Source organism: Phytophthora cinnamomi, assembly GCF_018691715.1.
Source record: "Phytophthora cinnamomi strain GKB4 chromosome Unknown Contig21, whole genome shotgun sequence".
Classification (NCBI taxonomy): domain Eukaryota; phylum Oomycota; class Peronosporomycetes; order Peronosporales; family Peronosporaceae; genus Phytophthora; species Phytophthora cinnamomi.
This window is the reverse complement of record NW_027150954.1, coordinates 1,608,656-1,635,337: the sequence shown is the minus strand read 5'-3', so window position 1 is coordinate 1,635,337 and position 26,682 is coordinate 1,608,656. Positions and strand designations below refer to the sequence as shown.

General features: G+C 54.4%; 9 protein-coding genes across 9 annotated transcripts; 2 read left to right on the top strand and 7 right to left on the bottom strand.

The window, feature by feature from the left end:
- Nucleotides 1-4,727: 4,727 nt before the first annotated feature.
- Nucleotides 4,728-5,555, bottom strand: IUM83_03713 (bZIP transcription factor 1; the record flags this gene model as incomplete). Its single annotated transcript, XM_067927741.1, has 2 exons — nt 4,728-5,224; nt 5,303-5,555. 2 exons carry the CDS (start codon nt 5,553-5,555, stop codon nt 4,728-4,730), a joined length of 750 nt encoding a protein of 249 aa, XP_067795389.1.
- Nucleotides 5,556-6,768: 1,213 nt separating this feature from the next.
- Nucleotides 6,769-7,803, top strand: IUM83_03712 (Guanine nucleotide-binding protein subunit beta; the record flags this gene model as incomplete). Its single annotated transcript, XM_067927740.1, has 1 exon — nt 6,769-7,803. One exon carries the CDS (start codon nt 6,769-6,771, stop codon nt 7,801-7,803), a length of 1,035 nt encoding a protein of 344 aa, XP_067795390.1.
- A 200-nt stretch (nt 7,804-8,003) lies between these two features.
- Nucleotides 8,004-9,756, bottom strand: IUM83_03711 (putative EF hand containing protein; the record flags this gene model as incomplete). Its single annotated transcript, XM_067927739.1, has 4 exons — nt 8,004-9,278; nt 9,358-9,527; nt 9,611-9,623; nt 9,694-9,756. The coding sequence occupies 4 exons, from the start codon at nt 9,754-9,756 to the stop codon at nt 8,004-8,006; spliced, it is 1,521 nt and encodes a 506-aa protein (XP_067795391.1).
- Nucleotides 9,757-10,630: 874 nt separating this feature from the next.
- On the top strand, nt 10,631-12,475 carry IUM83_03710 (uncharacterized protein; the record flags this gene model as incomplete). The annotated part of the gene is made up of 1 exon (XM_067927738.1): nt 10,631-12,475. One exon carries the CDS (start codon nt 10,631-10,633, stop codon nt 12,473-12,475), a length of 1,845 nt encoding a protein of 614 aa, XP_067795209.1.
- Nucleotides 12,476-12,552: 77 nt separating this feature from the next.
- IUM83_03709 (uncharacterized protein) lies at nt 12,553-14,739 on the bottom strand (the record flags this gene model as incomplete). Its single annotated transcript, XM_067927737.1, has 1 exon — nt 12,553-14,739. One exon carries the CDS (start codon nt 14,737-14,739, stop codon nt 12,553-12,555), a length of 2,187 nt encoding a protein of 728 aa, XP_067795183.1.
- Nucleotides 14,740-14,864: 125 nt separating this feature from the next.
- IUM83_03708 (START-like domain) lies at nt 14,865-16,073 on the bottom strand (the record flags this gene model as incomplete). Its single annotated transcript, XM_067927736.1, has 1 exon — nt 14,865-16,073. The coding sequence occupies one exon, from the start codon at nt 16,071-16,073 to the stop codon at nt 14,865-14,867; it is 1,209 nt and encodes a 402-aa protein (XP_067795182.1).
- Nucleotides 16,074-17,057: 984 nt separating this feature from the next.
- Nucleotides 17,058-18,469, bottom strand: IUM83_03707 (Zinc finger, RING/FYVE/PHD-type; the record flags this gene model as incomplete). The annotated part of the gene is made up of 3 exons (XM_067927735.1): nt 17,058-17,105; nt 17,181-17,214; nt 17,307-18,469. 3 exons carry the CDS (start codon nt 18,467-18,469, stop codon nt 17,058-17,060), a joined length of 1,245 nt encoding a protein of 414 aa, XP_067795184.1.
- An 896-nt stretch (nt 18,470-19,365) lies between these two features.
- On the bottom strand, nt 19,366-20,589 carry IUM83_03706 (Zinc finger, RING/FYVE/PHD-type; the record flags this gene model as incomplete). The annotated part of the gene is made up of 1 exon (XM_067927734.1): nt 19,366-20,589. One exon carries the CDS (start codon nt 20,587-20,589, stop codon nt 19,366-19,368), a length of 1,224 nt encoding a protein of 407 aa, XP_067795303.1.
- Nucleotides 20,590-21,585: 996 nt separating this feature from the next.
- IUM83_03705 (uncharacterized protein) lies at nt 21,586-22,806 on the bottom strand (the record flags this gene model as incomplete). Its single annotated transcript, XM_067927733.1, has 1 exon — nt 21,586-22,806. One exon carries the CDS (start codon nt 22,804-22,806, stop codon nt 21,586-21,588), a length of 1,221 nt encoding a protein of 406 aa, XP_067795477.1.
- Nucleotides 22,807-26,682: the final 3,876 nt, after the last annotated feature.

Sequence of the window (26,682 nt, the reverse complement as noted above, 5' to 3'; positions counted from 1 at the left end):
AGCATCGCCACGACGGCCACCTCCAGGGGGCATGGGAGCTGTGCACTCCCGTGCAAAGTGACCGATCCTTCCGCAACGGAAGCATCGCACGTTACCTCCCTGCTGCTGGTAACCAGCAGTCGTTGCGTTCGAGAGGTCCATTGGTTCTGGACCTCCCGGCCTCGCTACCGGGCGCTGTTGCGGCCTCGGCACGTTCACATGCAGTTTAGCCTGCCGCAGGCTAAGCTCTTCTTGCATGGTAAGAGTAATCGCAGCTTCGAGAGTACTCGGGTACTCTCGGAAGAGATAGGTCTTCACAGGCCCATCTCTAAGCCCCTTCATGAACGTGACGACCTTGGTCGCCTCGTCAATCGGGTTAGTCACAATATTTGATACCAAATATCGTGCGCGCTGCGCGTAAGCATGGACGTCATGCTTACCCTGCTGAAGGTCGAGGAACTCCGCCCTCGACCGGAACTCGTTTTGCGGGGGCTCAAACGCTTGTTTGAGCTCCTCTTTGAATACTTCGTGCGTGCTGAAGCACGTAGGATCGGAGAGTCGGCGTCCATACGCCCAACTCCTTGCGCGTCCGCCAAGGCAGGACATGGCGAACGCGACCTTCGACAGCGGGTCGACGATGCGTCGAGCCGCTATGGCTGTGTCGAGTTCGACAAGCCATCGGAGGAGAGGCTCGCCCTCTCTTCCCACGTAATTGCTTACGCTCAACTTTAATGGTTGAGCACGCGGTGTCGTCCCTGACGACGCCGTCACTGAGGAAGCAGCATCACGCTGCTCCTTCATGATGAACCTCAGAGCAACACCATGTTGCTCCGTCGGCGACAGCGTACGCAGCATCGTAGCTATCGCCGCTTCTCCAATGACTGTTGACAGTCGTTGGAGGGCTTCCCACTCTGGGTCAGACAGGTGGGGGCAGTCAGCGCGTGCAACATGCGTTGCAGGCGTATTGGAGCTCTCCATGGGCACCTCCGTGCTCATGTGGTTCTCGGCTCCGCGTTCGTACACCGCGTACGAACGTCAAGCAGTCGGTCGTTGGACGGACTACAAAGTGCTACCAGGTGTAGTGGGTCTAACTTGACTCACTACTTTAGCTTACACGTTGCGCAACGTGTATGAGGAAGCGTAAGTACTTAGTAATTACTTAGGTTAATTATATTTGAATACACAAATATAAGTTAAGTAAGAAAGGATTCCAAGTGACTTAGATTAGGTAAAATGAGAACTGTATTGTTTGTAAATTGATCTTCCTCTAAAACTCAGCTAAAACTGTTTATCACCTATGAAAGGGTTGGCAGCGGCTGGCTGTCAGAGCCCCGCTAATATGCATGTCCCTGATCGGTAGAAAGATGCTGCTTTCTACCAATAGGATCTTTGGGTATGTGTGGACCACTCATTGTGGTGGCCCACTTCAATGTATCCATTGGTGTGTCTTACACCAAGGTGAGGAAGTATCCAAAACTTTTAACAGATAACCTATCTGTTAAAATCACAAGTGGCTTGCAGCCGCTTGTACGTGTAACCCCGTTACAACCACTACAGCTGACGTTTGTGGAGTAAGTGCTGGTGAACCACGACCTGAGTGTCACCGATCTTCTCTTGAGTTACCCCTCGCAACTCCTCCGGGCAATGCTCGTGATCAAATCGCACGAGGAAATAGCGATTATCCTCCAGCGAAGAGATCCCGAGTCGTGGCCGCTCCGTGTCTGGCACTGCCACTCCTGAAAGTTGAGAGAGTGATCCGAGAGTAGCAATTCCAAGATCGGTTCCTCCTAGGACTCCAATCGAGTAGCAGCGACGGAGTTGAGCTGACTTGTACGCCCCGTCTTCTTGGGTGCCAGCGTCTTCCAGGTCAATAACGACATGTTGCAATCTCACAACTATACCATTGTAGTATTCGGCGATGCGCCTGGAATTGAATACAAACTTCAGAGTGTGGTGACCGTCAAAATAAAGCACCTTCACAGCCTTCTTCATACTGTCGACCATAGCTTGGCCATTGCGTGAGTCACAGTTTGCTGAATACAGATCCTCGAACAGCGCCGCACGAGTCGTTTTTTTTTCTTTCTCGCAACCGTACTTGTGGTGGGATGTCTGCCGTGAGCGTAGCTTCAACGTGGGTTTCGTGGGATTGCTCTGTCATTGCCCTCATCATTACGGGCCAGGTAGCTTTGAGGAAGATTGGAGGATGGGGGAGTTCCAAATCCACCGAAAATACGCCATGAGAGCCATAGTCTCCTCGTTGACCTGGCCCGCATCATCACGTCGGTATGGATACGAGAGGGTGCCCAGGCCACTTCCCGCAGGTGATCCAGTTCCTCTGTTAACTTGAGGGACCTTGGGGTCACCCAGTCCTTATCCAGCGTCCTGGCGAGTTTGCCCAAGGTCAGATGGCCAGTTCATGTGGTGTTCTTGGGTGGTAGGGAGGTGTCCAGGTTTCTGCCCTCGTCCAGCAGACGCTGCCTGCGCAACTGCCGCGACACGGACAGGGGGAGGGCTGCCGGGGTGGGACGGGAAGCCCGTGCGTCCGATGGTGTCGTCACAGACTCTGTTCCCTCGTCCAGCAGCGAAGAATCCGGTCGCTTTGTCAAAGACCCTGCCAGGGTAGCAGAAGCCGCGTCCTCGGGGTCCGCACCTGAAACACCAGGATCCGGTGTTCTCCACTGGTGTGTTCCTCCGGGGGGGGGGGGGGGGCAGCTTCGTCATGCGAGCGACAGAGGAGCATCAAGTCAGAAGGTTAGACCGGCGGTCGTGCGTTTTCTTGGGCAAATCCTCTTCAGTTTTCCTAAGCGGGTTGCAAAGTGTGGGACGCGTCTGGTATGCACAACTGAGGCGATGGATCAAGCCGCAGCTATGAACTATCTTGATGCGGCAATGCGTTTTAACTCCAATCGCACCGAAGGCTGCACAACAGGTGCCTTGGACTATGCTGCGAGTGGCGACCACCTGAAATGCAGCGGGGCTGCAGTAGCTTTGTGTCAGAGGAAGACGGGTTAGACTCACCGAGTCTTAGCTAAGGATAGCGGTTGTTCTAATACCTGAACGACGTACGAGCCCACACACCCTACGGGCTCCAAGAGTCAACACAAGACTCCTCAGTGTAAATCCCAAGCTGAATGTATTTATCTTTGTCCTGGTGTAAATGTATGACGCTCACTATCTAACATAGTGAGCCCTAGTCTCTTGCATATCCATTGGCTATAAACCCCCTACTGATATTTCTACTGATTTAGGTTAATACGTGGATACCATAACTCCTGTGTGTCCCACACTCTGTAGCCATCGGGTAATCTTCGTGTAACCCCGTTACATGAAAATTCTCAGTACAACGAAAGCACAGCACAAATGGACATCTATCCGTCGTCAAGTGGCTTCACGGACGAACAAAGGCTTGTTGCACTACAAAAGCTATGGACAGCGCTGCCAGCAATGGCTACATGGACGTGGTCAACCGGTCCCATGTAAATCACCGGGAGACTGTTGTGATATAATAATATATTATTGTGATTTGCAGATATTTTGTCGCTCGGGTTTAGGGCTTAGATCGATCTCTGAGATAAAATAATTCAAAGACATAAAAATGCGAGACGGTACTAAATCGACCTCCAGGCGTAGGTAAGTCGCACCACCTCGTCCTACTTAACATAACGGGTGCATCGTTGGTTCTCAGGACACCGAGGTAACGTCGCCGGCCACTGCTACTCCGGTACGGCTCTGTTGGACATGTTTAACGGCTCGTTAGCTTCGTCTGTGAGTGCACGAGCGGCCCCTGCAACACTGGGCTTTCCGCTTCTCTGTGGCGCGAGCAGCTCCCCGCCATGTAAGACCACATGTTGATACTACGCTACCATTTTACTTTAGGAAAAGCGTTTCGTATGAACCGCTGTAGCTCCTCTAAATAAAATGTAGGGTGGGCTTTCACGTACTTTCGAACACGGGTAACCACGGCACTCGGCCAACGGGACGCGCGGTTAGTTCGATCTCCTTCATCAACCACACCATCGGTCAAAAACAACGTATACCAGATATACTCGGGCAAAACACTAAGTGAAAACGACAAACGCATTGCAAAGCATAATATGTGATATATTATATCACAACAGCCTCCCGGTGATTTACATGGTTGCGGGCAGTACCATATTGTGGTACTGCCCGCAACGGCAAGCTTGGCGTTATCAAGTGGCTTCACACGAGCCGTGCAGAAGGCTGCACTACTGCCGCTATGGACTACACCAAAGCTTTCGAAATAGTGCAGTGGTTGCAAGCCAATCGAGTCGATGGTGGTGATGGATTTCGCTGCCTCGAGCGGAGAATACTATTCTGGACTGACAACCACTTTTTACGGATGAGGCAGTAGCTCGCTACAAGTCAATTTGGATTTGGTGCACGTCGCCGAATTGTTCAACTGAAGCAGGGAGGCACGTACTCGCTACGATATATGATGCCTGAAGCTATAGGCGGCTTGGCGAGTACGCCGCGAAGGTAGGCATGTCTATGTGTCGTTTGCCGTCGAGAAATTCATAGGCGACTGGTGCGCCGCAAGTGCGACGCGCCCATGTCGCATGCGATGGTCTGAAAACAAAATAGTGTAGTGGATGGAACTATCCTGTCATGTGCCATGGTTCTTCGCGCTTGTTGTTTGCTGGAATGTGCACGTTGGACCTATGTGTTCTGTAATCGAATGAAAATACGATCGGAATCAAGGAGAAACGAGCAAATATTCATTGATTTCATCAAATGAAGTTACCGTCCGGGGTGATGAGAGCCTCGCTGAAGAAGAGCGACACATCCGCTAAACTGCCCAGCACGTTGAGCAATGGAGTCAACAAATCCGCTTGCGCATGGAATCTCACCACTTCGTCGCTGGTGTCGTCCCAGCCGAAGATCACCGACCCGCGCACGACAAGAGTTAGACCCAGGATTCTGGTGGCAATGGGCGACCAATCTCCTCCCTGGGTGCCACCTTTTCCATCAGAGTTCATGTGCGGAAACGCGTATCGGAGAGTGTTCCAACTGAGAGTAATATTGATCGACGTGCTGGCGACCAAATCGCGTTCGGTTGGCATCTCCATCCCTCGAAGCTCCAAGCGCGTGTCGCCAAAGAAAAGTGCAAAGCGCCTCCAGTTTTCTATCTGCGTGTTCACGCCGGGGAAAACGCCATCTACCGTATCCGGGGCCATGATTCCGCTCAGGAATTTGGACGCGGCTTCCTGTTGAGTCCCAGGACAAGCTACGAAATTGTTGAAGTGGCGAAAGTAATCAGCAGCAACAGTCCATGGGGTCTGGGAGGTTGGGATCCGGAACGTACTCCTGCATCTTGATTTGAGATCTTCGATCTCCTTCCGCAGCTGAACAATGGCATTTTGAGTATCGGCTACGAACTTGAGATGTTTCGCTCTGTAGCGAGCCTGGTTCGCACGACAGTGTTCTCGATGACGAATCTTCTTTTTTAGAGCTTCAGCGATGATGACATTTTGTAAATTGGCGTCAATCGGGTGATTCGATGCCTTGATTGTAGCAATGATCTTGTTTGCCGTCTTCACGTCGGACGGAAGGTGCATCGGGAGGCTACAGGACGATGATATATCGTTCGGAGTAATTAGCTCTTCCTCTGGAGATAATTCACGCGTAGCCGTTGACGCTTCAACTCGAACGTGGGATGCATCTGTTCGAACTGTGTGATGATGCGGATGGTACCTTAGCTGCTGCAGATACGGCCTGGTTTTGATGTTGGCTTCGGTTTGCCCAGCACTCACGAGTTTTGCCACAGAGATGGCACGAGGTCCCTCGGTCCGCTGCTCAACGTCACATATCAGTTTGTCACTCAATGTTCGAGTGTAGGGCGGGACGAGCACGCACGAGTGCATTGCGGTGGGAGATGTGGAGGAAGGCTGAAAGTTGTGAAATGACTTGTAAATTTGCCCGATGTGTGGCTCATTGCTTACGGTACTCGCCATCTTGACGTAATATCACCAAACTATGCACAAGAGCCAGTCTGAGAACAGGCTGCTTTTCCGCTTATGATCGTCGTAAATTGTGAGTGACTAAATTGAATGACAAAGGTCAAAGTCGGCGCAACGTTTTTGGCAAACAGTACACTGTTTTACTCGGTCCTCGGTGTATATGAACCGGCTGGCGACGACCCAGGTCGCCAAAACAACCCAAGCCGCACAATTTCTATTGTCAGGCATGATTATTGGGATGAAGTTGCATAGGTCGCGATTCTAGCGACACTCGGTGCTGAGGAAATTGGTCTAGAAGCCAAAGTTTGGCTTGACGATGGTACTACATGGCAGTGTTTCGAGCTAATAGCACGTCACGCTTCTTACCCTCACTAAATGCAAGATGCATACCACATTTATCCATGACACACACAAAACTCTTATCGCTCTCATATACCTCAATGCATTTCCTTACACACCCCTCATCTACTTCCTCACCTTTCAGAGCGCTTCAACGGCTTTGTGGTCCACGTCACGTTCGTTCTATTTTCGGTCGAATCGGCGGGCCCCGGCGCCGCCCAATCACGCGCGCCCATTCCGTGGAAGATATTCTCGCCTCAAGCGTCGCGACGGCAGTTGTGGCCCAACCGTCGTGACGCCAAGTGCCGCCGCGCCGCGCCATTCCCCGCCCCGCGCCTCCCCGAGCTCCGTGGCGCCCGAAACTTGGCCCGTAGCTGCGTGTGCGTCTCCGCTACCCAACGAGCCGCCCCGCGCCGACACCCGACGCCTGTAGCCCGTCACCGCGAATTTCCAAGCCCGCCACTCGTCAGCCATGGCCGACGCCGCCGAGCTGAAAAAGAAGTGCGAGAGCCTCAAGGAGACGATCGAGAAGACGCGCGAGGCCAAGGCCGACGGCGGCTTCCAGAGCGCCAACGCCAGCGCCGGCGCCAAGCCCATCCCGGCGCCGCCCAAGTGCCGGCGGCTGCTCAAGGGCCACTTCGGCAAGATCTACGCCATGCAGTGGGGCGGCGACAGCTCGAGCCTCGTGTCGGCCTCGCAGGACGGCAAGCTCATCGTGTGGAACGCGCAGACCACCAACAAGATCCAGGCCATCCCGCTGCGCTCGAGCTGGGTCATGACCTGCGCCTTCGAGCAGAAGCAGCGCAACATGGTGGCCTGCGGGGGCCTCGACAACCTCTGCAGCATCTTCCACCTCTCGCAGGCGCAGGTCATGCGCGCCACCAAGGAGCTGGCGGCCCACGACGGCTACCTCAGCTGCTGCAGGTTCATCGACGAGGCCAGCATCGTCACGAGCTCCGGCGACTCCAACTGCATCCTCTGGGACGTCGAGAGCGGCGAGGTCAAGACCACCTTCCGCGAGCACTCGGGCGACGTCATGTCCGTGAGCATCAACCCGCACAACCCGAGCATGTTCATCTCGGGCTCGTGCGACTCCACGGCCAAGGTCTGGGACATCCGCACGGGCAAGACCACGCACACGTTCCAGGGCCACGAGTCCGACATCAACTCGGTCGACTTCTTCCCCAGCGGCAACGCGCTGGGCACGGGCTCGGACGACTCGAGCTGCCGCCTCTTCGACCTCCGCGCCTACGGCGAGCTCAACAACTTCAGCAACGACAAGATCCTGTGCGGCATCACGTCCGTCAGCTTCTCCAAGTCGGGCCGCTTCCTCTTCGCCGGCTACGACGACTACAACTGCTACTGCTGGGACGTGCTCAGCACCACGGGCTCGCACATCTACCAGCTCGCCGGCCACGAGAACCGCGTATCGTGCCTCGGCGTCAACCCGGCAGGACAGGCACTGTGCACAGGCAGCTGGGACACGCTACTCAAGATCTGGGCTTAAGTGCGTTATGGCTTGGACATCAAGTCGAGTAATTCGTCGCGAGACAGGATTGGAGGCGTCGTAGGCAGGCAGCGATGAGGAGCAGCAAGAACATTTATATCATCATCTTCTTCATTCCCTATAGTTTATCTTCTTCATTTTTTTCCTGCATAGCGCTCCAACCCGACATGAAGGACAAACGTGATCTATGCTCGTATTCTTCAGTCTTCAGGGTCTAACACATGCTCTTGGATGTAGGCTTTCGTGTCCATCACGCGCTGTTCAAGGTAGTCAAGGTGCTGGCGGAACTCGTACCATTCGATACGCTGGGACTCGTTCCCATCGAGCTCTTGCATTATTTCCTTGGCCAATTCCGCAACAAGGCTGGTGATGGATGAAAATTGTGACCTTCGTCGTCTCTCCACGCGCTCTGGAGCGGTGAGCTCTTCCCACGCCGACTCGGGCGGTGCAGCAGCCTCTGGTTTAGGTGCAGACTTCACGCGATCCAAATGATCCGCAAAAATGGACCTCAGCCCGATTTCCAACTCCGACAACGACAGCACAGCGTCTCCGTTCAGGTCTGCAGTTGCAAAGAGCAGATGAATTTGGTTTGCAAACGATTGACTTCCGGTCTCCTTGTTGGTCTCAAGTGCGTACGAGACCCATTCCGCGGCGCTGAGGAAGCCGTCGCGGTTGTCGTCAAGTGACTTCATGAAGCTGTCCACCACAGCTTGGCTCGGTTCCGACCCACGAAGCAGCCAGATCAGGATTTTGAGCTCCTTAATATTGATCGAGTGCTCCCCATCGTCATCAGCGGCGAGAAATGCAGCATACGGAGATATAACGAGGAAGAAGGCGTCCATCGAGATCATTGTGTGCGCTTTGTCTGTCGGAGTCGTATCGTAATCTTCCAGGGGATTGGTTTCCTTCGTGTTTTTTGCCATGATGGCCTTCATCGCACGCAGCAAGACAGTGATTTCGTGCTTTTCAGTTGCAGGACAATAGCGCTGGATCATTTCCTCACAGAACTCCTCGGAACAAAGCAAGGTTTGTTGACCTTCCTTGCCATCATTAGCTGCATCTGCTTCGGAGAAGTTCATGAAGGCTGTACAGATCTCTTTCATCATCAAGTCGTACTGAACTTGGTTCTCGTAGATCACACGCGTGTTGGCGAATTTAGCGAGGTACGCCATGGCGCTCTGTTCATGCAGGATCCACTTCGAAAACTCCTCAAGAGAGATCTGGCCACTGCGGTCGGCGTCGATGTGTGCGAAAGCATCGGTAGCCAGGGCTTCCAGACTGTCAGTGGCTGGTCGAGGCATCCCTACCACCTTGCATAGTCCTCGAGTTGTGCACAGCATCAGAAGTACCAACTCATCTTGTGACATCTCCTTGGAGTGGTCAAAATCGAAGAGATCGAAGAGCAGAGGAACCTTCTCCTCGATCATCGCGTCACAATACACGATAATCACAGCGAAGACCTCCATCACGTCCACCTAGCACAACATTTGCAGCCTTTGTGAGATACCGAAGAAGATTCACGCTTCATTCGCAATGAAAGAGCTCTCAACACACCACCTTGCCGACTTCCCATGAGTCGAACAGCGCGAAATGCTCCTGGGGGTCTTGACAGATAAGTGAGAATACATCGTCGAATTCCTCGGGGGTGACCGTCATCTTGTCCCCCACCGCTGCCTGCAGCTGGTCGAAATTGTCCTTGGCCTCCATGAAGTCATCGATGGTCGCTAGCGACGATCATTAACACGCCCACAAAAGATAAAATTCTGTTAATTTCGTCACTTCACGGTCCACGAAAGCCCCAACCAACCTGCTCGGTAATCCTGCGTCGGTCATTCAGGGGGATGTCAACGTCGTCTCAATCTACAGCAAGTAAAGCGTCTTCGGGCGTACCTTGAGCAACGGGTCGTCGCTCACTATCGGATCGGAAGACTCGAGGTTGAGCGTATTCCCCATCGCTGCAGCTCTGAAAGCAGGAAACCAAGTAACGGCTGGGCTTGCCCGCCGACTGCTCGTTCAATCGCTTATGGGATTCCTCTTACGCTTTTAGCAGTGTTCTGGTCGTCTCCAAACGTGTTTCGTGATGGATTTCGTTGCCATTGGTCTTGCCAGTCCGCCACCTCGACGTCCAGCACAACCCAAAGGCACTGCAAGTACCAGCTCCTCTCTTCCACCTCTGCTATCTGCTACCAACGACTTCGTGCAGTCTCCAAGGCGATGCATCAGTGAATTCCAAGCTGCGTCACCCAGATCACCGGCGACAGTACGCAATTCTCACCTTGAGAAGTCTCCACACCACCATCAGCCACGGGCTGCTGAGGTAGCATCGTGGCCGCTTACATTTGCGCCTGGAAGCCCCATCAAGAGAGAGCAACCCGACTCCACTATCGACCTCAACCCGTTCTCGCCGATCTCACCCAAGGTGAGCAAGCTTTATACGCGGACGCAGCTCGTAGATGACAGTCGAACTCGACCAGCATTGCTACAGGAATTATTGTCTTATCTTCATGTCGAGTTGGACGGGGATGAACGCGAGTCGTCGACACCCGGTAAAGCTTCGGCACCAGGTCTGCGGAGACTTCAAGTCGTTCGTGAGGCACTCAACAGACTCATCGACGGATTCAACGTGTACGCGCCAGTGCTGATGCGCATCCGCGATGAATACGAACACGCGTTGGAAGCTCTGTATGCTCGGAGTTTGATGGTCCCGGGGCTTAACACTCGACTGCAGAGCGTGGAGACTCATTGTCTTCGGCAGCTCAGTGCTAACAGTGCAGAAGCTAAGGCGCGTTTGATCTCACTTAAACGACGACTCGCAGAAACACAAGCGATGGTGGCTGCGAGTGCGGCGGAAAATGCTCGACTCAATGCCGCGCTGAAAGTTGAGAAAGACAACGTCATCCAAGCGGAAAATAAGCTCGCAGAGGCGCAACGCTCCACATTGGCGCTGGCTAGTAGCGTTCGCCGACACGATGAAAGTCTTCGAGCTGGCCACGAACGCTCCCTTGAGGATGCAAGGGCGCTGCAGAAAGTGACAGCTCGATACTATCATGCTTGCGATGAACTCGCAGAGCTCAAGAAGACGGTTGCAGCGCTGGAGGAGCAGGGAAATGGAGAACATGTTGCTGCAGACAAGAACACCATTGTACTGCTAAGTCGCGAGCTCCAGGAACTGTCTACAGCTCTAGCTGCAGCGTCGGAGTCTACCAGCATTCTCAAATCAAACCAAGATAACGAAGACAGCAAGTACATTGCCTTAAATCACGCGTTTGTGGCGGGTTTGGATGGGTTTGGCCTCGAGCTCGAGCTTTCGGAGCTTCTCGCGGGTATCACGAACGCGCCAACGATTCCCGAAGGCATCGAAGCCACTGCTGTAACTATCGCTCAGCGGTTGAGGCAGGTTCAACAGCAGCAATTTGCTCTATTAGCTGCCAAAAGAGACGCTGAACAAGGCACGCAGAGCCCACTTGTATTCCTCACAGAACCAGCAGAATTGATCACTCTCAACGGTATTATTGCTGATAAACTGGTGGCATCGTCCGCTGTTCGGACCACAGCGCGTGGGGATTTTTTACCTGGTCGAGGAATGGGCCCAGACGTGCCCAGCTACTTGCAGCACGATGGTTTTGTGAGGAATCTCTTCTTCCCGCGCGGGAGGATAGAGCAGCTCGTAGCTCAGGTATGGGACCAATTTGATGAACAGGTTAGAGTGGCGCAGAATCGACACTCCACTACTCGAGCTTCGTTTAGTTCCGCTAGCGACGGCACCAAAGCTGTGTTGGCTTCTGCTTCTGGGTCGTCGCTGCTCACCATGGCACTTGAGCGCTTCTTGCAGCGGTCTCGTGACAACCGCGCGGATCGAGTAGAACTCGTGTACAATTTTCTGAATGGCTTGGAACGGTTTAGTTCGCAGTCAAGCGCTTGTCGACTTTTCCACCTCGTGTTCAGCCAAGAGCTGCCGGTCGATGCGCGCGGGGACCAAACTCGAGAGCTGACACGGCTGCGTGAGGCTCTTGCAGTTGTCGACCATGACCGGCACTTTTCAAATACATCGCCCGGCAGTAGTGAATTGACGGACTCGGTTCTACCTCCAGGTCGCGTCTCGCTTGCAGACGTAGTGCGAACTCTACGTCTGACATTCCCGTGGAAGTCTGACGCAGCGTTTAGTCAACTGCACCGCGCACTGCTTCTTGACTTGCGCGGCCATCCGCAGGTCGACTACGCCACTTTGCTGGTACACCATCCGCACATGAGCACTAACCAAACCTCCAAGGCGAAACCCGACGCTGGAAATCGACAACCGAAGTGCCAGTTTGCTGAATGTCTGAAGATGCAGCGCCTCGACGATCTCTTGAGCTTCCGCCAGCACGTGCAGCTCCATATTCGACGAAAGGTGCAGCCCAATGTCACAGAGGTGGAGATCAACGAGCCGCTTGGAGAGGCAGGAGCGCTCATGGTCTCGCTTCATGACCTTCGAGCTTGTTTGCATGCTGCTGATGCAGCAATGCCCGAGCAAGACGTCACTAAAATCCTAGCAGCCGTGTCTGGGCTGAGCGCGAGAGAGCTCCTCACCCACGACGACATGATGCTAGACGCCCGACAAGTACTGCAACGACTTCCAACACTATTGGTGCGCCCGACAGGTAGATTCACAATCGATACTACAGCTCAATAAAGCGAATAATGAGCTGTGTTGTATTTCATGTGTTGGTAGGAATGAAAGCCCGGTGACTAAGTTACCTGGGTTTTAGCCTAGAGCGGACGACCCGAACGCAGATCCCAGGGCACAGGTTGCAGTGCCGCCTGAGCCTTCGCCTGTAAGGCTAGAAGCGCTTCATTTGTCGAAAGACGAGAGAGGTGATGAGGTCGCGCCACCTTGTCCATCTTGGGAAACGCAGTCGAAGCCTCAGAAGAAACTTTATCGTCTGCGAGTTCCACAGGACGCAGAGCGTGGGGCTTTGATTGAGCTTTCATCGTGGCCTTGGCATCCACTTTAGCGTCGCTGTCCTCGAACCAGTCCTTGCACGGCGTCTTGCACTCGCTCGCTTGAATGTGAGCTTCCTCCCGTTCCTCTCGGTCGAGACTGTGACTGGTTTGCCACAACAGCAGCTTCGCTCCTGCCAGCCACGCTGGCGTTCCTGCTGTGCTTGGCAGTCGACGAACAAGATACCCTCGGCCCTTGTTGAGGTGTGGCGGCACACCGGCAAAAAGCTGCGCTGATGCATCGTCGTCTAGCACTCCATCACTCACAACATCTGAAGACTCAGCAACCGGCCGCAGCGTCATGAAAAAGCTGCCACGACGATAGATGATCCCGAGCAGCGCGTCACGTACAATTCCCTTCCAAACCATCAAGTCGAGTGGCTGTTGATCTCCATAAGCAAGGTCTTCGTCCACAATTTGGGCAAACGGGCAGATAGAGCCGCGAGCGAGCTCAAGCTCGAAGAAGGACTCGGATCCATCCTCCACTTCCAGCCAGCGTGCCAAATGAGAGGCGATGAGTGCGTTTCCACCACTTGCCGATGGAACTTCCGCCATGAACTCTTTGACCCACTTCTGGGCCCCAACGAGCAGATCTAGTAGCACGGAACCAACCTCCTCTTGGAATCGACGGTGAACGGTGGCGAAGCGGCTTAAGAATTTCGTTCGAGGGAACTCTGCTTCATGCTCGCCACCAGGGCCCAGAATCTCTTCATAAACTCCAGCAATAGCGAGGTCACTTGCTTGGGCCCGGAGCAGAGGGAATCCACGTCGAGCGAGGGCTCCCGGATCGTCCATCATGCTGGTAGGAAGTTGAGCATATCCAGTGTAGACGAACTGGTTGAACTGGAAAACAACTGCATCGTCCATAATGTGGCCCGATTCATCATCAGCATCGCCGTCTTCTTCACCTCGCTTCGATTCCTTCTCTCGGGACTTCTTCTTTTTCTTGGCATTCATTCTCGTCTGCGGACGCTTTGCGATAAGACAGTAAAGCTGAGTGTCATTAGCCGCAAAAGCTCGCCGAGTTTTCCCACTGGGGCTGCTCGCCTTCGTAGTTTGCGGTGGATGCAGCAGTAGAGACGTCGGTGATTCCTTGGGGAGAGGGCACCAGAGCAGCAACTGCTTCAGATCCTCGTCACTGTAGCGCCGCACTAAGTAGCATGGGCCCGCGCAGGCCACATTCGGGACGAACGTGTCCTCGAGAGCGATCTCCTCCGCATTATCTCTCAACGTGACGAAGTACGAGTCTCGTGAGTAGATAATGTCGAGCAGTACTCCACGCACCACCAGCTTCATCACAACAAGCCGAACACCAGCCTCTGCGAGGTCATTGTTAGTGTTCGGGTGGGTCTGCAGCTCGAAGAACGCCGGGTTGTTGTTCTCTGTTGCTTCGGCCAGCCACGGGAGCTCCTGGGCCCCGAGTTCAAGCCTCTCGGTCGTGCGGGGCTTGGCCAACTCCTCCACGAAAAACTCCCCCACCTCCATCATTTGGTACACGGCATCGCGTTGTCCCGAGCTCAACTCAACCACGTCATCGACGGCAGTGAGTGAATCTTGTTGCGCGTGAAGCAGCGGTAGCAGCCTCGGGATGTCTACGAGCTCCACGCCTCCTTCATGCTGACGAGTGATGCTTTCAAAGAAGCTGACGGGTCGACTCCGGGATTCTTCTGCTTCTTGACGCACTTGAATGTCCTCGGGCAGCTCGATCGGCCCATAGAAGTAGTGCTGCCCACTGGCATACAGCAAGTTCCAGCTCCCTTGCTTCGAGGAGGACTCGCCCTTCGAATCCATCTCGTCGGTCACGTTCCGGGACAGCACGTACATGCGCGCGAAACCTTTGCGTGCTACGAGTCCAAAGTCCTCCGAGTCGTAGGAAGACAACGAAGAGCTGTCCTCTCCATCGCTATTGTCTCGAACTTCCAGCACATCGTCAGCTTCACCTTCCGAAGACGGCATCGTGGCTTTAATGGACTTCTAACCAGCGATGAAGGGACGGTTGGTTTGGTTTGGTTTGGCAACGAACGAGCCTGGTCTGGGACCAACGCCTGCAGCAATAATGGTAACGGCCCCAGCGCTCCAGCTTAGCCGAAAAACTCGGAGGTGGCATCAGGTGGAGTTGTGCTGGACGGCGAGGCCAGCCTGGACGACGGCGTTGCCGTGGACGGCTCGTAGAAATTGAACGGGTTTTGGCGGACCAGCTCCTCGCCTGCGATCGCAAGCGCGTCCGCTTTGAACGCGGCCAGCAAGCAGCGCACGCAGAAGACCAAGCTGCGACGAGAGATTCGACGCGACGTTGGCGACAGGAAGCTCAGCTTCTTGGTGACGCTGCAGCGAGCGCACATGGTGTTCAGGCAAACTTCGCAACATTTTGGTCGACGCGCGAGGTTGGTGCAAACGACGCAGGCGCTGCTGTTGCGGTCGAGGATCACCGTCTTCGTGGTCTTCAGAAGCCAATTGAGCTTCTTCATCTGCCCACAGTACACAACCTTCCTGTACGACATGAGCGCGTCTGCCGTCGCGGAAAGAGCCACGCACGGGCTGATGTTGCCCATAGCGTCCACGAAGCCTTTCACGTAGAGCTCCACCTTTCCCGGCGATTTCTGGCGGAACAACAGGCAAATCGAGGCGTTCGCTCGCACGATTTGGTACTCCGAGAGCTCGCGGATCGTCGGAATTTGCAGTGAATGCAGCAAGCTGTAGCCGATCCGCTCCCCCGACTCGGTCTTGATGATGCCGATGGATTCCAAGAACACGAAGTCTCGCGGTCGAACCAGCTTCTTCAGCAGCAGAGGGACACCCGTTGAAACACTCCACTTGATGTACGTCCCGCGAACAGGTTGCGTCGGGGTAGGCTCCACGATACTTGCCAGCACCTTGGCGTCTGCGATTTTGTCGTTGGTGTACGACGACTTGATCTTGAGCATTTCAATGTTCGTGTTGAGGAGTCCGAAGGCCATGTCATTGAATTCCCCGTCGATTGTGCCGACTGCCAGCACGCCCTGCAGCTTGGTCGAGGCTGTCATAGCGCCGGAGCCTACTTTCGCCTTCGATGCGACTCGAGACGACTCCGGATCCATCATGTGCAGATCACGATAGGCTGTCACCCCCTTGCGGGTCTTTATGGGTTTCCAGCGCTTTTTGTTCAGCACGCCGCCGTTGACGATGCGGAAGTCCATGTACTCTTCCAGAGCCTCATGAATGTAGCCCTCGGCTAGCTTTCCGATCTCGAACTCGTCATCTTCAGACACCTTTAGGGCCGGGAACGTGTCAACCGGCAGCGGAAAGCGCATGCTGCTCGCTCGAAGCAACCTCGACCTGTGAACCTGGCGCGCCAAAATGAGGAATGCCACCAACCCACGGCGTGCCTATCCACAGATGGCTCATGGGAGCTTGGCTTCCCGTGATTCTGGCAATCCACGCAAACTGGAGCACAAATCGCACGCTGCTCACTCGAAAGAACGGTCGTGTGTGTCTCGACTGGTGGGTGGTGGAATAGCCTTCACCTTTCGTTTCATGCAGGACCCAACACCGAGTTCCTGCACAACGGTAACTGAAACCTGCTCAGAGTATTCCGCTGCCGAATCCCGAATCGGCAGGCTTGAGCACCTTGTTGATCAGATCTGCCACCCGAACGTACTTGCACAAATCCTTCAAGTCATCTATCGTAAAGACGGATTACGCCGGCATCCACGACTCAAAATAATGGAGGCCTGAAGACACAAGATAAATAGGCTATTTATCATTTGTAGAATCGTGGACACTTAGTGTCCACGATTCTACAATTGGCGTTGGGACATCGCTCTGTCTCACCCTGCAGGAAGAACATCTACTAATAATGCATTGTTACACACTCGGGCGAATATCACTGCTGTCTCGATTTCAGCAGCGGATTCCGTCGGCTGAAACCACTTTTGAGCTCGACGTCACCCTTTGATTTCAATCAAGCACGAATGCACACTAGCAGTGTGCCTAAAGAGCAGCAATTTGCGTCAATACGTACGTCTCCAGCCACAATCTCCAAAAAGGTTTGCTCTCCACGTAGCTAAATTCACGCCAAAAATTAGTTTTATCCAGCTTTCCGAGTCGTGATCTGCGACTTGAAAATAGTCAATGTCATGGAAATGCGTTTGTACCCGACACGTGAAGACTTTTCATAACTCTTTCTTCGCTCGGAAGAGCCAAAGTGGATTTATAACGATCAAAACAGTGAGTCTAGAGGGCAGCAACTTGCGTAGGTTGCACCTTTGAGCTTGGGTACAATGACCAGGGGGTCTTCAACATTTGCCTATTTGCCATGCAGCTGGTAACCACGCTTGGAGAGCCTGTACAACAGTGAGCAACAGCACAAACAACTTTGAGCATGTGCACGCCAGTGTAGACTTCATACATTTACTTACGCTTATAGTTTGATATTTCGTCGAGCTTGCTTCACTAGTTTTCGTGGCAGAATTTGCAGCTCTCCGTGGATTGATCAGCCGAAGAATTCTCGCTGAGTGTCGGGCAGAGTCGAGTTCGACGGTGACGCTGGCGTCCCGCTGTCGCTCGAGGAGATCTCGAAGTACTCGAGGGGGTTTTGTCGCCGTAGCTCCTCGGAGGCCACGTCCAGGCCATCGGCTTGCACGGCCACGCGGATACAGCGGATGCAGAACGGGAAGCTTCGCCTGACGATTCTCCGCGACGGGGACAGGAACGCCAGCTTGTGCATCACGCTGCACGCAGAGCAGACCTGGTGCATGCACACTTGGCACATGTGCTGAGGGGCTGAGGACTTTTTTACGGTGCGCTCGCACACGGAGCAGACGCCGCTGAGGCGGTCGAGCATGACGGTTTTCTTGGTCTTGAGCAGCCAGTTGAGCTTCTTCATCTGGCCGCAGTACGCACCTTTGCGGTAAGACATGAGCGCCTCCGCCGTGGCGGGGATGGCGACGCTGGTGTGGATGTCGCCCATCGAGTCCACGAAGCCCTTCATGTAGACCTCCACCACCCCCGACGACTTCTGCCGGAACAGCGCGCAGATGGACAGCGTGGCGCGCACGATCTGGTACTCCTTGAGCTCGTGGATGCCCGGGATCTGGAGCGAGTGCATGACGCTGTAGCCGACCTGTTCCTGTGTCACCGGGTCCTCGATCATACCCGTGCCATCGAGGAACACAAAGTCTCGCGGGCGCACGATTTGGCGGAGGATGGCGGGCGCGAAGTCCGACACGCTCCACTTGATGTAGAGCCCGCTGACCGGGTTCTCCGGCGTCGCGTGGCTGATCTCGCAGATGATCTTGCCGTCCGCGATCTTGTCCTCCATGTACGCGGACTTGATGCGCATGAGCTCCATGCTGCAGTGGTGCATGCCGTACATCTGATCGTGGAGGGAGCCGTCGATGGTCCCCACCGTCAGCACTCCATGCAGCTTCTTGGAGAAGCTCATCGTCCCCACGCTCTCGCGCTCGGCGTTGCGTGTGGCCGCGGGGTCGCCCAGCTCCCGGTCCAAGTACGACGTGAGTCCGTCCCGCTTCTTCAGCAGCTTCCAGCGAGAACCGTCCACCACCCCGTTTAGCGGCGCGTTCCGGAAGGCCCGGTACTCCACCAGCGCGTCGTCCACGAAGGCCGTCGCCAGGTTCTTGAGCGCGTCCTGGTCGTCCAGCGGCAGCGACAGAGTCGGGAACGTGTCGGCGGGCAACGGGAACCGCATGAGCGCCGCGTACGCTGCGAATGGAGCGGGATCGTCGAAATGAACAATGTCACCGCAGCCACTTGGGGCAGGTGCACTCACTGCACGCGCTGCAGAGCAGGCAGACAGACCGGGGGGCTTGCTTCGACTGCCAATCCCGCGTCCACCCCAAGGCCCAAGGGCGAGTGCTACGTGAGACCTGCCCAAAGTCTCCGCTAACCACCAGGCAGATGGGCTCCACCTCACATGCGTCAGGCGCGGATGCCCAGCTGGCGATGGGGAGTACCGCCGTGCGGTTGGTCTGGGGCCAAGGAGCAGCAGGTGCCGGTGCCACTGCCGCCCCCTTCGACGTGGCGGGGCTTTTCCCTCGAGTTCCCGGCGCTGAAGTCAGCGGCGTCGACCACCGGCAGCCTCCCAAGTGTCCAACAAGCCGATTCATGGCACACCGCGCGTTGAGCATACGGTATGATAAGTCTCGGCTCCGTCTCAACTCAACCACAGCGCTGACTCAGCGCACGCATACATGTAGCTTCGAAGTTCGAGCTCGTCACGACAGCCGTGATGGCCTGACGCAACGCGAGTGCATGACGACTGGACCTCCTCTGCTGTCGCCATCGAGTGTGTCTCTCGATCAGGGCAACGTGGCGCCGAGTCGATTGATTATCGCAGAACGCTCCGCGCCCCGTGTCAACCTTCTGCAGCAGCTCAAGCACCCAAGCACCGGTGCGTGTGTGTCATCATCAATGCTGTGGCTCGCTTCACAGATATCATATCTGTACATGTAGTTCAACGCGTTGAAGACCTCCGAGCAATCGCTGGCAAACTCTGATCGGATCCAAGTTGAAGCTGTCCGCACGAGTCTTGGTTTGTTTTACTTGTATTGTACATGCTTGCTACATGTAGACTGCAACTACGCACTACGCGGCGAAGAACTGGCGGAGATCCGACTGTGACGAGGACCGGAAGGAAGAAATGGATGAGATGGACTCCTGGTCCACCTCGTAGGCGCCCATGGGGTTCTCCTCCATGAGCTCGTCGTGCGCGATCTCCAGCGCCCTCTGGTGGTGCGCCGCGTTCACGCATCCCTTGCAGAACGAGAGTTTGTACTTGCGCACCTTCCTCGAGCGCACATCCACGAAGCACAGCTCGCGCGGCTTCCGGCACGAGTGGCATACCCGGCCCTTGCAGATGCGGCAGAACTTCTTGGGCAGGACGCTGCTGCTCTGGTTCTTGTGGCACACGCAGCACACCTCGGGCGCCTGCGCGTACACGATGTTAGAATTCTTGCTCAGCACCCAGTTGAGCTTCTTCATCCGCCCGCAATGCACCACGCCCGAGTAGCTCAGGATGGCCTCCGCCGTCGTCAGGATGGCCACACTTGCAGCCATGTCTCCCAGTGGGTCGCAGAAGCCTTGAAGAAACAGCTCCACGCCGCCCTCCTCTCGCTGTCTGAAGAGGCTGCAGATGCTCAGGTTCGCCCGGACGAGACCGAGGTGGCTCAGGTCGGGCACGCCTTTAAACTCCAGCGAGTGGAGGAAGTTGAAGCCGATGCGCTCGCCCGACTGGGTCATGACGATCCCCGAGGACTCGACGTAGACGAAGTCCCGCTTGCGCACCATGCTGGACACGATCATGGGGGCCGACCCGTTCACGCACCACTTGATCTGCAGCGCGCGCAGGGGGTCAATCGGCGACGGGGTCACGATGGACGACAGGATCCGACAGTCCACGACGCCGTCCGACGCGTACGCTGTCTTGACCATCATGATCTCCTCGGTCGGCGCAATGGATCCGTACACAGCGTCCTCCATGAGACCTTCACAATGACCAAGCCCCATCACGACGTGGGTCTTGGCCAATTCGCCCGGCGTCTCCAACAACGTCCGGAAGCTCATCTTTTGTCGTATGCTTTCGTCTGCATGCTGGTCCTGGTAGATGGTCATGTTACCCCTCTTTTTGATCTGCTTCCATCTTTTCTTGCACACCCGCGGGCTGCGCTGCATTCGTGCAGCCTGCAGGTGCTCCATATACTGGTCGATGGTCTCGTTCACGAACACCGACGCCAGGCGCTCGATGCACTGCTGGTCACCCAGTGGCAACTGCAGCGTGGGCATCATGTCAGGTGCAAGCGGGAACTTCATGACTTTGGCGCGGCCGAGCAAGTCGAGGAATGAGATCCACGTGACTCGGACATTGCGGACGCAACGGAATCGAACGCTGCGAGCGAATCGTGAACGGGCTGGTTATCAGTGTAGGTGGAAGGGGTACTATGCCAGCCTCTTCTCCGACGCGTATGTCGCCAGTCCTACGTGGCGGGGCCTGTCGGGGTCTGTCGGTGGTAGCATCTGAAGGACACGCAGGGCGGTGGACGCGGTCGTCTCACGAATCATCCAGTCGCATGGCATCCTGCTGCTCTGCAGAACCTGCACTCCAAATTGCGCTGCTACTACATCACTTGACTCGCGGCTTGGTTGTGCAGGATTTGACTCGCGGCTTGGTTGTGCCACCGCCAAGAAAGATCACTGTACATGCGCCCAGCTTCGAGAACGCGCGATAGGAGTTGGGTTAGCGCGACTGTCATCCCGCTGCGCGCTAGCCCTGTAACATGACTCCTGTTGCACCAGTTCGCCAGCCCATCTCCGGTCAGGCGCTCGATTCCTTCAGTCTTGAGAGTCTCAAGTTGAGAGACCGGAAACTCTGAATTGCTGAGGCGGCCGCAAGCTTTGCGTTGCGATACATATACTACAGTATATGTATCGTGTTGGCGACGATTGTCGGATACGGCGTGTGGCTTGAAGACTAGGGCCTCGGATACTCATTGATGGCTGTCGTCTCACGTTAGTGACCTTACCTCTCGACAGGCAGCTCTTCTGCAGCAGAAGGAGGCCTTGGTCTCTTCTTCAGACAAACTGCGGTGGTCAACTTGCGCGTGCTCATTGAACTCCGACATGATTTGCACGGCGGACCGTGAAGTGAAGTCCTCATTGCTTCAGGACATGATTAGCGGCGACCAATTCACCTCGATGTTATTTATTTAACATACTGCTCTCCCATCTGCATTGTACGCACTCACTGTAAACCGGATAGCCCTCTTCGCCTTCAGCGTTCCGTGCGAATATGCATACTTATCCGCCCGTTTAGTGGTCATTGAGGTCGTCGATCGGGACGGGCTCGTTGCTGGACGAGCTTCCGTATGTGTTGTTCCATTCGTACAGTTCACCGGACATCACGACCTCGTCTCGCGCTATTGCTTGTGCCTTGGTTGAGAGGGCGCCGTTCAAGCACGGCTTGCAGAAGTACACCTCCTGCTCTACCAGTCGATGGTCCGGCAGCATGAAGCACAGCTTGCGCACCTCGCGACACTCCTTACACACGTAGCGGAAGCAGATCTTACACGTGCGTCTACGCTTCTTGCCGCCCAAGAGTTTGATGGACTGTTTGGCTGGCGCATTGCAGGTGACACACCTGTCCGAGGCCTTCGCAATGTCGGCCGCTGTGCCTCCATCTATTGTCAGGCGACGATTTCGGATCGTCCACACTAGCTTCTTCATGTGCGCGCAGTAGACGTTCTTCGACACAGAGAGCAACGCTGCCGCAGCAGAATGGAGGACGATAGAGCGCATGAGTCCTCCTGCCGGATTGAGATAGCCCTTGATGAAAACCTCCGTGGAAAACGGGTCCTTCTGGCGATAGCATGCGCACATCGACATGTTCCCGCGGACGTACCGACCCAGCGGCGGCGTCTCCAGGAATTGCACCGAGTGAATAAGTTGGTATCCTATCCGCTCGCCGTTGCGAAGATAATCCACCCCCGTTGACTCCATGTACACGAAATCTCGATTCTTCACCACGGCGCGAACGTGCACGCGCTGACCCTTCTCCATCCACTTGATCGTCACAGCTCGAAACGGGTCTTCCAGCGTCGGGGCCACGACCGTGGCCAGCACATGGGCTCCGATAAGCTGGTCATTAACGTACGAAGTCTTGACGCGCATCTGATCCAGCGTCGGGCAGACGTAACCGTATATCGCGTCTTCCAGATCCCCCAGTACGGTGCCCGTGACCAAGATCGTAGGCAGCTCCGATTTGGGCGTATCGGCATGCATAGGCACGTCGTCCCCGCTGGAACTGGAGCTGTCGTCGATACTGCCCCGCCGCTCGCTGTATGCTCGACACGCGCCCTGCTCGCTCACGAACTTCCATCGCTGCGGGTCCACGCGGCTGTTCTCCTCATGTAGGAACTGCTCGTAGAGACCGATGTGGTCCTGCACAAACATGCGTGCCAGTCGTTCCAGCTCGTCGGCCGCCGTGCCATTGAGGTCTAGCGGCGGAAACGGATTGGCGAAGCGCTTGGTCATTGCCCGAGAGGCTGAAGGGGTCCTTCACGCCACGCTCTCTTCGAAAGTGACCGATGGTGAGCGACGAGCCCGTGCAGAGGTCGAGGTGGACGACACTGCGCTCTTGACCAGCTTGACCGGCAAGGAATTCAGCCGAAGAGGTCGGCAGGATTCCCGTGGCATCAGCGTCGAGCAGACATGTACGCGTAACGTTGAACAGGTCAAGCTTGGCCGTTTTTTTCGCTAGTCGGTCCCACGTCTGATCAGTAAACATTTCCCGACTGTGGCTTATCAGAGGTAATAGAAAGCAGATTATATCATTTTTCATACTTATCTACCTATGGATAATGATATTTGGCAAACAGCATAACTGCAAGGAGGAAGGTATCGCTCGTCAACAGTTTACGAATGCCAACCCCTCCCTGATATCCGTATATTGCTTCAAACAATAGCCCCGGTTAGATTTAGATGTGACAGGTGCCCGCGTGGCGAGCAATTGCGGCGCCCGCGCTCAAATCTTTGTCTGCACGAAAAAGAAAACAGAACCAAGAATGGTGGCAGTTGGGCGGCGGCTGGACCCCGGGTGAGCGTATACTGTACCCAGTTCGGTGCTTTGACATCCAGACCAAGATGTAGCAAGCTGCAGCGCTTCAGCGATACTTGAGCGCCGCTGAGATTACCCGGTAATTTACCGTGGATAGAGGCATTGCGCCCTGACACGGCCCATCAACTCCAATTAATAACTCCTCACGCTTGCCAAATCGATCACATGAACCCCGCTAACTATTAGAAGGCTTCGAGCTGAAGCTGAACAATCTTGGTTACCCGAAGCCAAAATCGCTCAAAATGGGAATACGGGGGCGTGTTTCGATATAAAGGATACAGATCTCCACACGCTGTTTTTTACTTGCGGTATGTTGCGGCTTGTAACCTGTTCGGTATTGCATTCACGTACGGATTGCGCCGGACGTGTTTACCGAAGTATTTGTGTCTCTTAACGACACAACTCTACTGGAGTCTGCAGACAGCAGCGTCTCAGGACAAAAGCAGTCACTCTTCTGACGCCAGGCTCGTTCTTGGTGCAGCATTGCCGTACAATGTAACGGAGAAGTAAATGAGAGGGTTCTGTCAAGCTAACACGTTAAACGAAGTGCTATCGTTTAATAGTATCGCGAATGCGGCTATACTTTCGCAATGACATACTGTACCACTTAAGTGGAACATGCTGCAGCGAATCAACCAATAAACGTACGTGTAGCTGAAACCAACACATAATATGACGGTTGCTTAAAACTAGATATACTACAGTAACCTTATCAGTGGCAAACCAAGACCGTTCTTAAACAGGATCATTTCTATGGTATCTTCTTTTCAATTCGACTTTTCGAAGCTGGGTGCTACTGTACACCTAACTAAGGTGACGCTGTAACGGGGTTACACGAGAATTACCCGAAGGTTATGAAGGGTGAGACACACATGAAATATGGGGGCCACATCTTAACATAAATCAGCAAGATCATCAGTAGGTGGCTTTCCAGCCAATGTTTCGAAGTTAGGTACATTGATGTCACTTAGAATTCTAACGACTCCCTACGTCCGTATCAACAAGCACCTCCTCTATCGATTGTTGCAAATTACCTTTAGCCGATCACGCTTCCGTCAGATAAAGGCCTCCCTCATGTCTACACTGTAGAGGCGGACCCAGCTGAACAGTCCATTTTCGGATTAACTTTGCCAGCGGTCCCTGCTGGATTCTGAGAACTTGCCCAGATGCTGTACCCGGATCTACCTCAAAGTGACGAGGTTGTCCTTGCGGAGTGCATTGAGAAGGTGGCAGACGGTTGCCAGAGAATCGGGGCGGCCTTATATTTCCATGCGGTGTGGCGATGGCGAGTAGCATTCTTTGTCTCTCTCAACACGGTTACGTCAGCGGATCACACTACACGATTCGCGATGCGACTCAGACGAGGGTACGACACGGTCTACTTACATTTACCACGTGCATCATATTGTGACGAGGCGGACAGCAATGGTCCTAGGAAGGGCTCTGACGACGTCCCAACGTTTCGCGAGGTCGGCAGCTCATCCTGTTTTGCGATGGAGGTTCCAGAGGTAACCCCGGTCCTGGTGGGAGTGGGGCGCTAGTGATTCGACTTGGAGCGTCCGCCGTTGACTTAGTGTCTGCTGGTTAATTAGCATGTCCTATGCGGCCAAGACAACTACCAACAACCTCGCTGAAAGTATGGGAGTTCTCTCTGGCCTACGCGCGTGCAAACGGCATCACTGGACGCCGTTACATGTCGTTAGCGATAGCGCGATTATTATTCGTCAGCACGAGCGGCGACGTTGGCCGCTGGCAGCCCACCTCAGGCCAATCCACTGGCAATGCCGCAGTATAGCCGATACGCTGGGAGTTATTTCTTGGCAACACCATTTACGAAATTTCAACAAGGCAGCTGATGCGCTCGCTAACATCGCCTTGGATACGGCCACTAGTGTGCAACGACCAATCGACCCGGGCACATTTTGCAGCATTCAATCAGATTAGGGGTCAATGTGGTTCATTTGGTTAAGATCAAAGGCATGAAGATGCCTTGCCTTGCTTGAGAGGCAAGGCATGCTTGAGAGGCAAGGCAAGGCATCTTCATGCCTTTGATCTTAACCAAATGAACCGATTCAGGGGTGGTGGGTGGGTTGAATTTCTACAACTACGCCGATATGGCAGGCGTGGTGCTGGACGCAACGCTGGTGAAACGCCCACAACACTGGTACGGCAGCGCGGTCGTGAGGGCTTTATTCCCGCGTCGACGTAACTCCAAATGAACCACGACAAGAAGGGGGGCCAAGATTCCTGGTCCAGGATCGGCATTGGCCAGCTCACCTACCCATTTTCTGCACACCTAGATGTTGGGTCTTCAATTTGAGGTCTTGGTCGTAATGTCTTCATTCTGCTTCAAAACATCTTTTCCCCAGCTTCGTTTGCTTGCTCATTCCGCCTTGCTTCAACACTGCGCTCACTTCGCGTGGAAAACTACCGTTCTCCAAGATGGGCAGCTGTTGCTGCTTATGCGTCCAGCGACGTCGTACACTGGCTAGCTCGTAACCTTCATGAGGACTCCTCGGGGTTCGCGTTGTGTTAGCCAGATCAAGTTCATTTTTTTCCTAGATGACGTAGCAATTTTCTTCTTGTAACTTTACAGCCAATGGATATGCAAGAGACTACGGCTCACTATGCTATACAGTGAGCGTCATACATTTACACCGACAAAGAGAAATATATTCAGTTCGGAATTAACATTCAAAACGTCTTGTATTGACTCTTGGCGTCCGTAGGGTGCACGGACTCGTACGTCTTTCTGGTGTTAGAATGACCGCTATCCTTAGCTAAGACTCGGTGAGTCTAACCCGTCTTCCTCCGGCGCAAAGCTATGACAACCCCGCTGCACTAGGTAGTAATTGTCGTCTGTGATGGGGCCACACGAGCATCTTGCACAGAAGAAGTGTGCTTACGAGAGTATACAAACTCTCAGTGAACAGCAGTTCACGTGTACCTGGCCTAAGGGGACGGATTGATCAGAAGTACGGTAGATCTAAGACTGAGTGTATCTATAGATTAGTACAGATTTGGCCTGCATACAAATTCGAAGTTCCCCATAGTTTATCCTATATAACGGATAATGCCAATTTGTATACGGTACACAATTCCTGTATTATACCTTCAGTTATCAAAAGGTACTCAAATTGGATCGGTACACTAATTCTAGTCTTACACAGACTCATCGCTGTCCCAAATCGTAAGCTCATCGAAACAGTCCTCACTGAGGGCACCACCGTTGTCGCTCACGTCGTTAGCACTTTCTCAAATGCGCTCCTTCCACTTTGAGCAAAAGTGCTCGC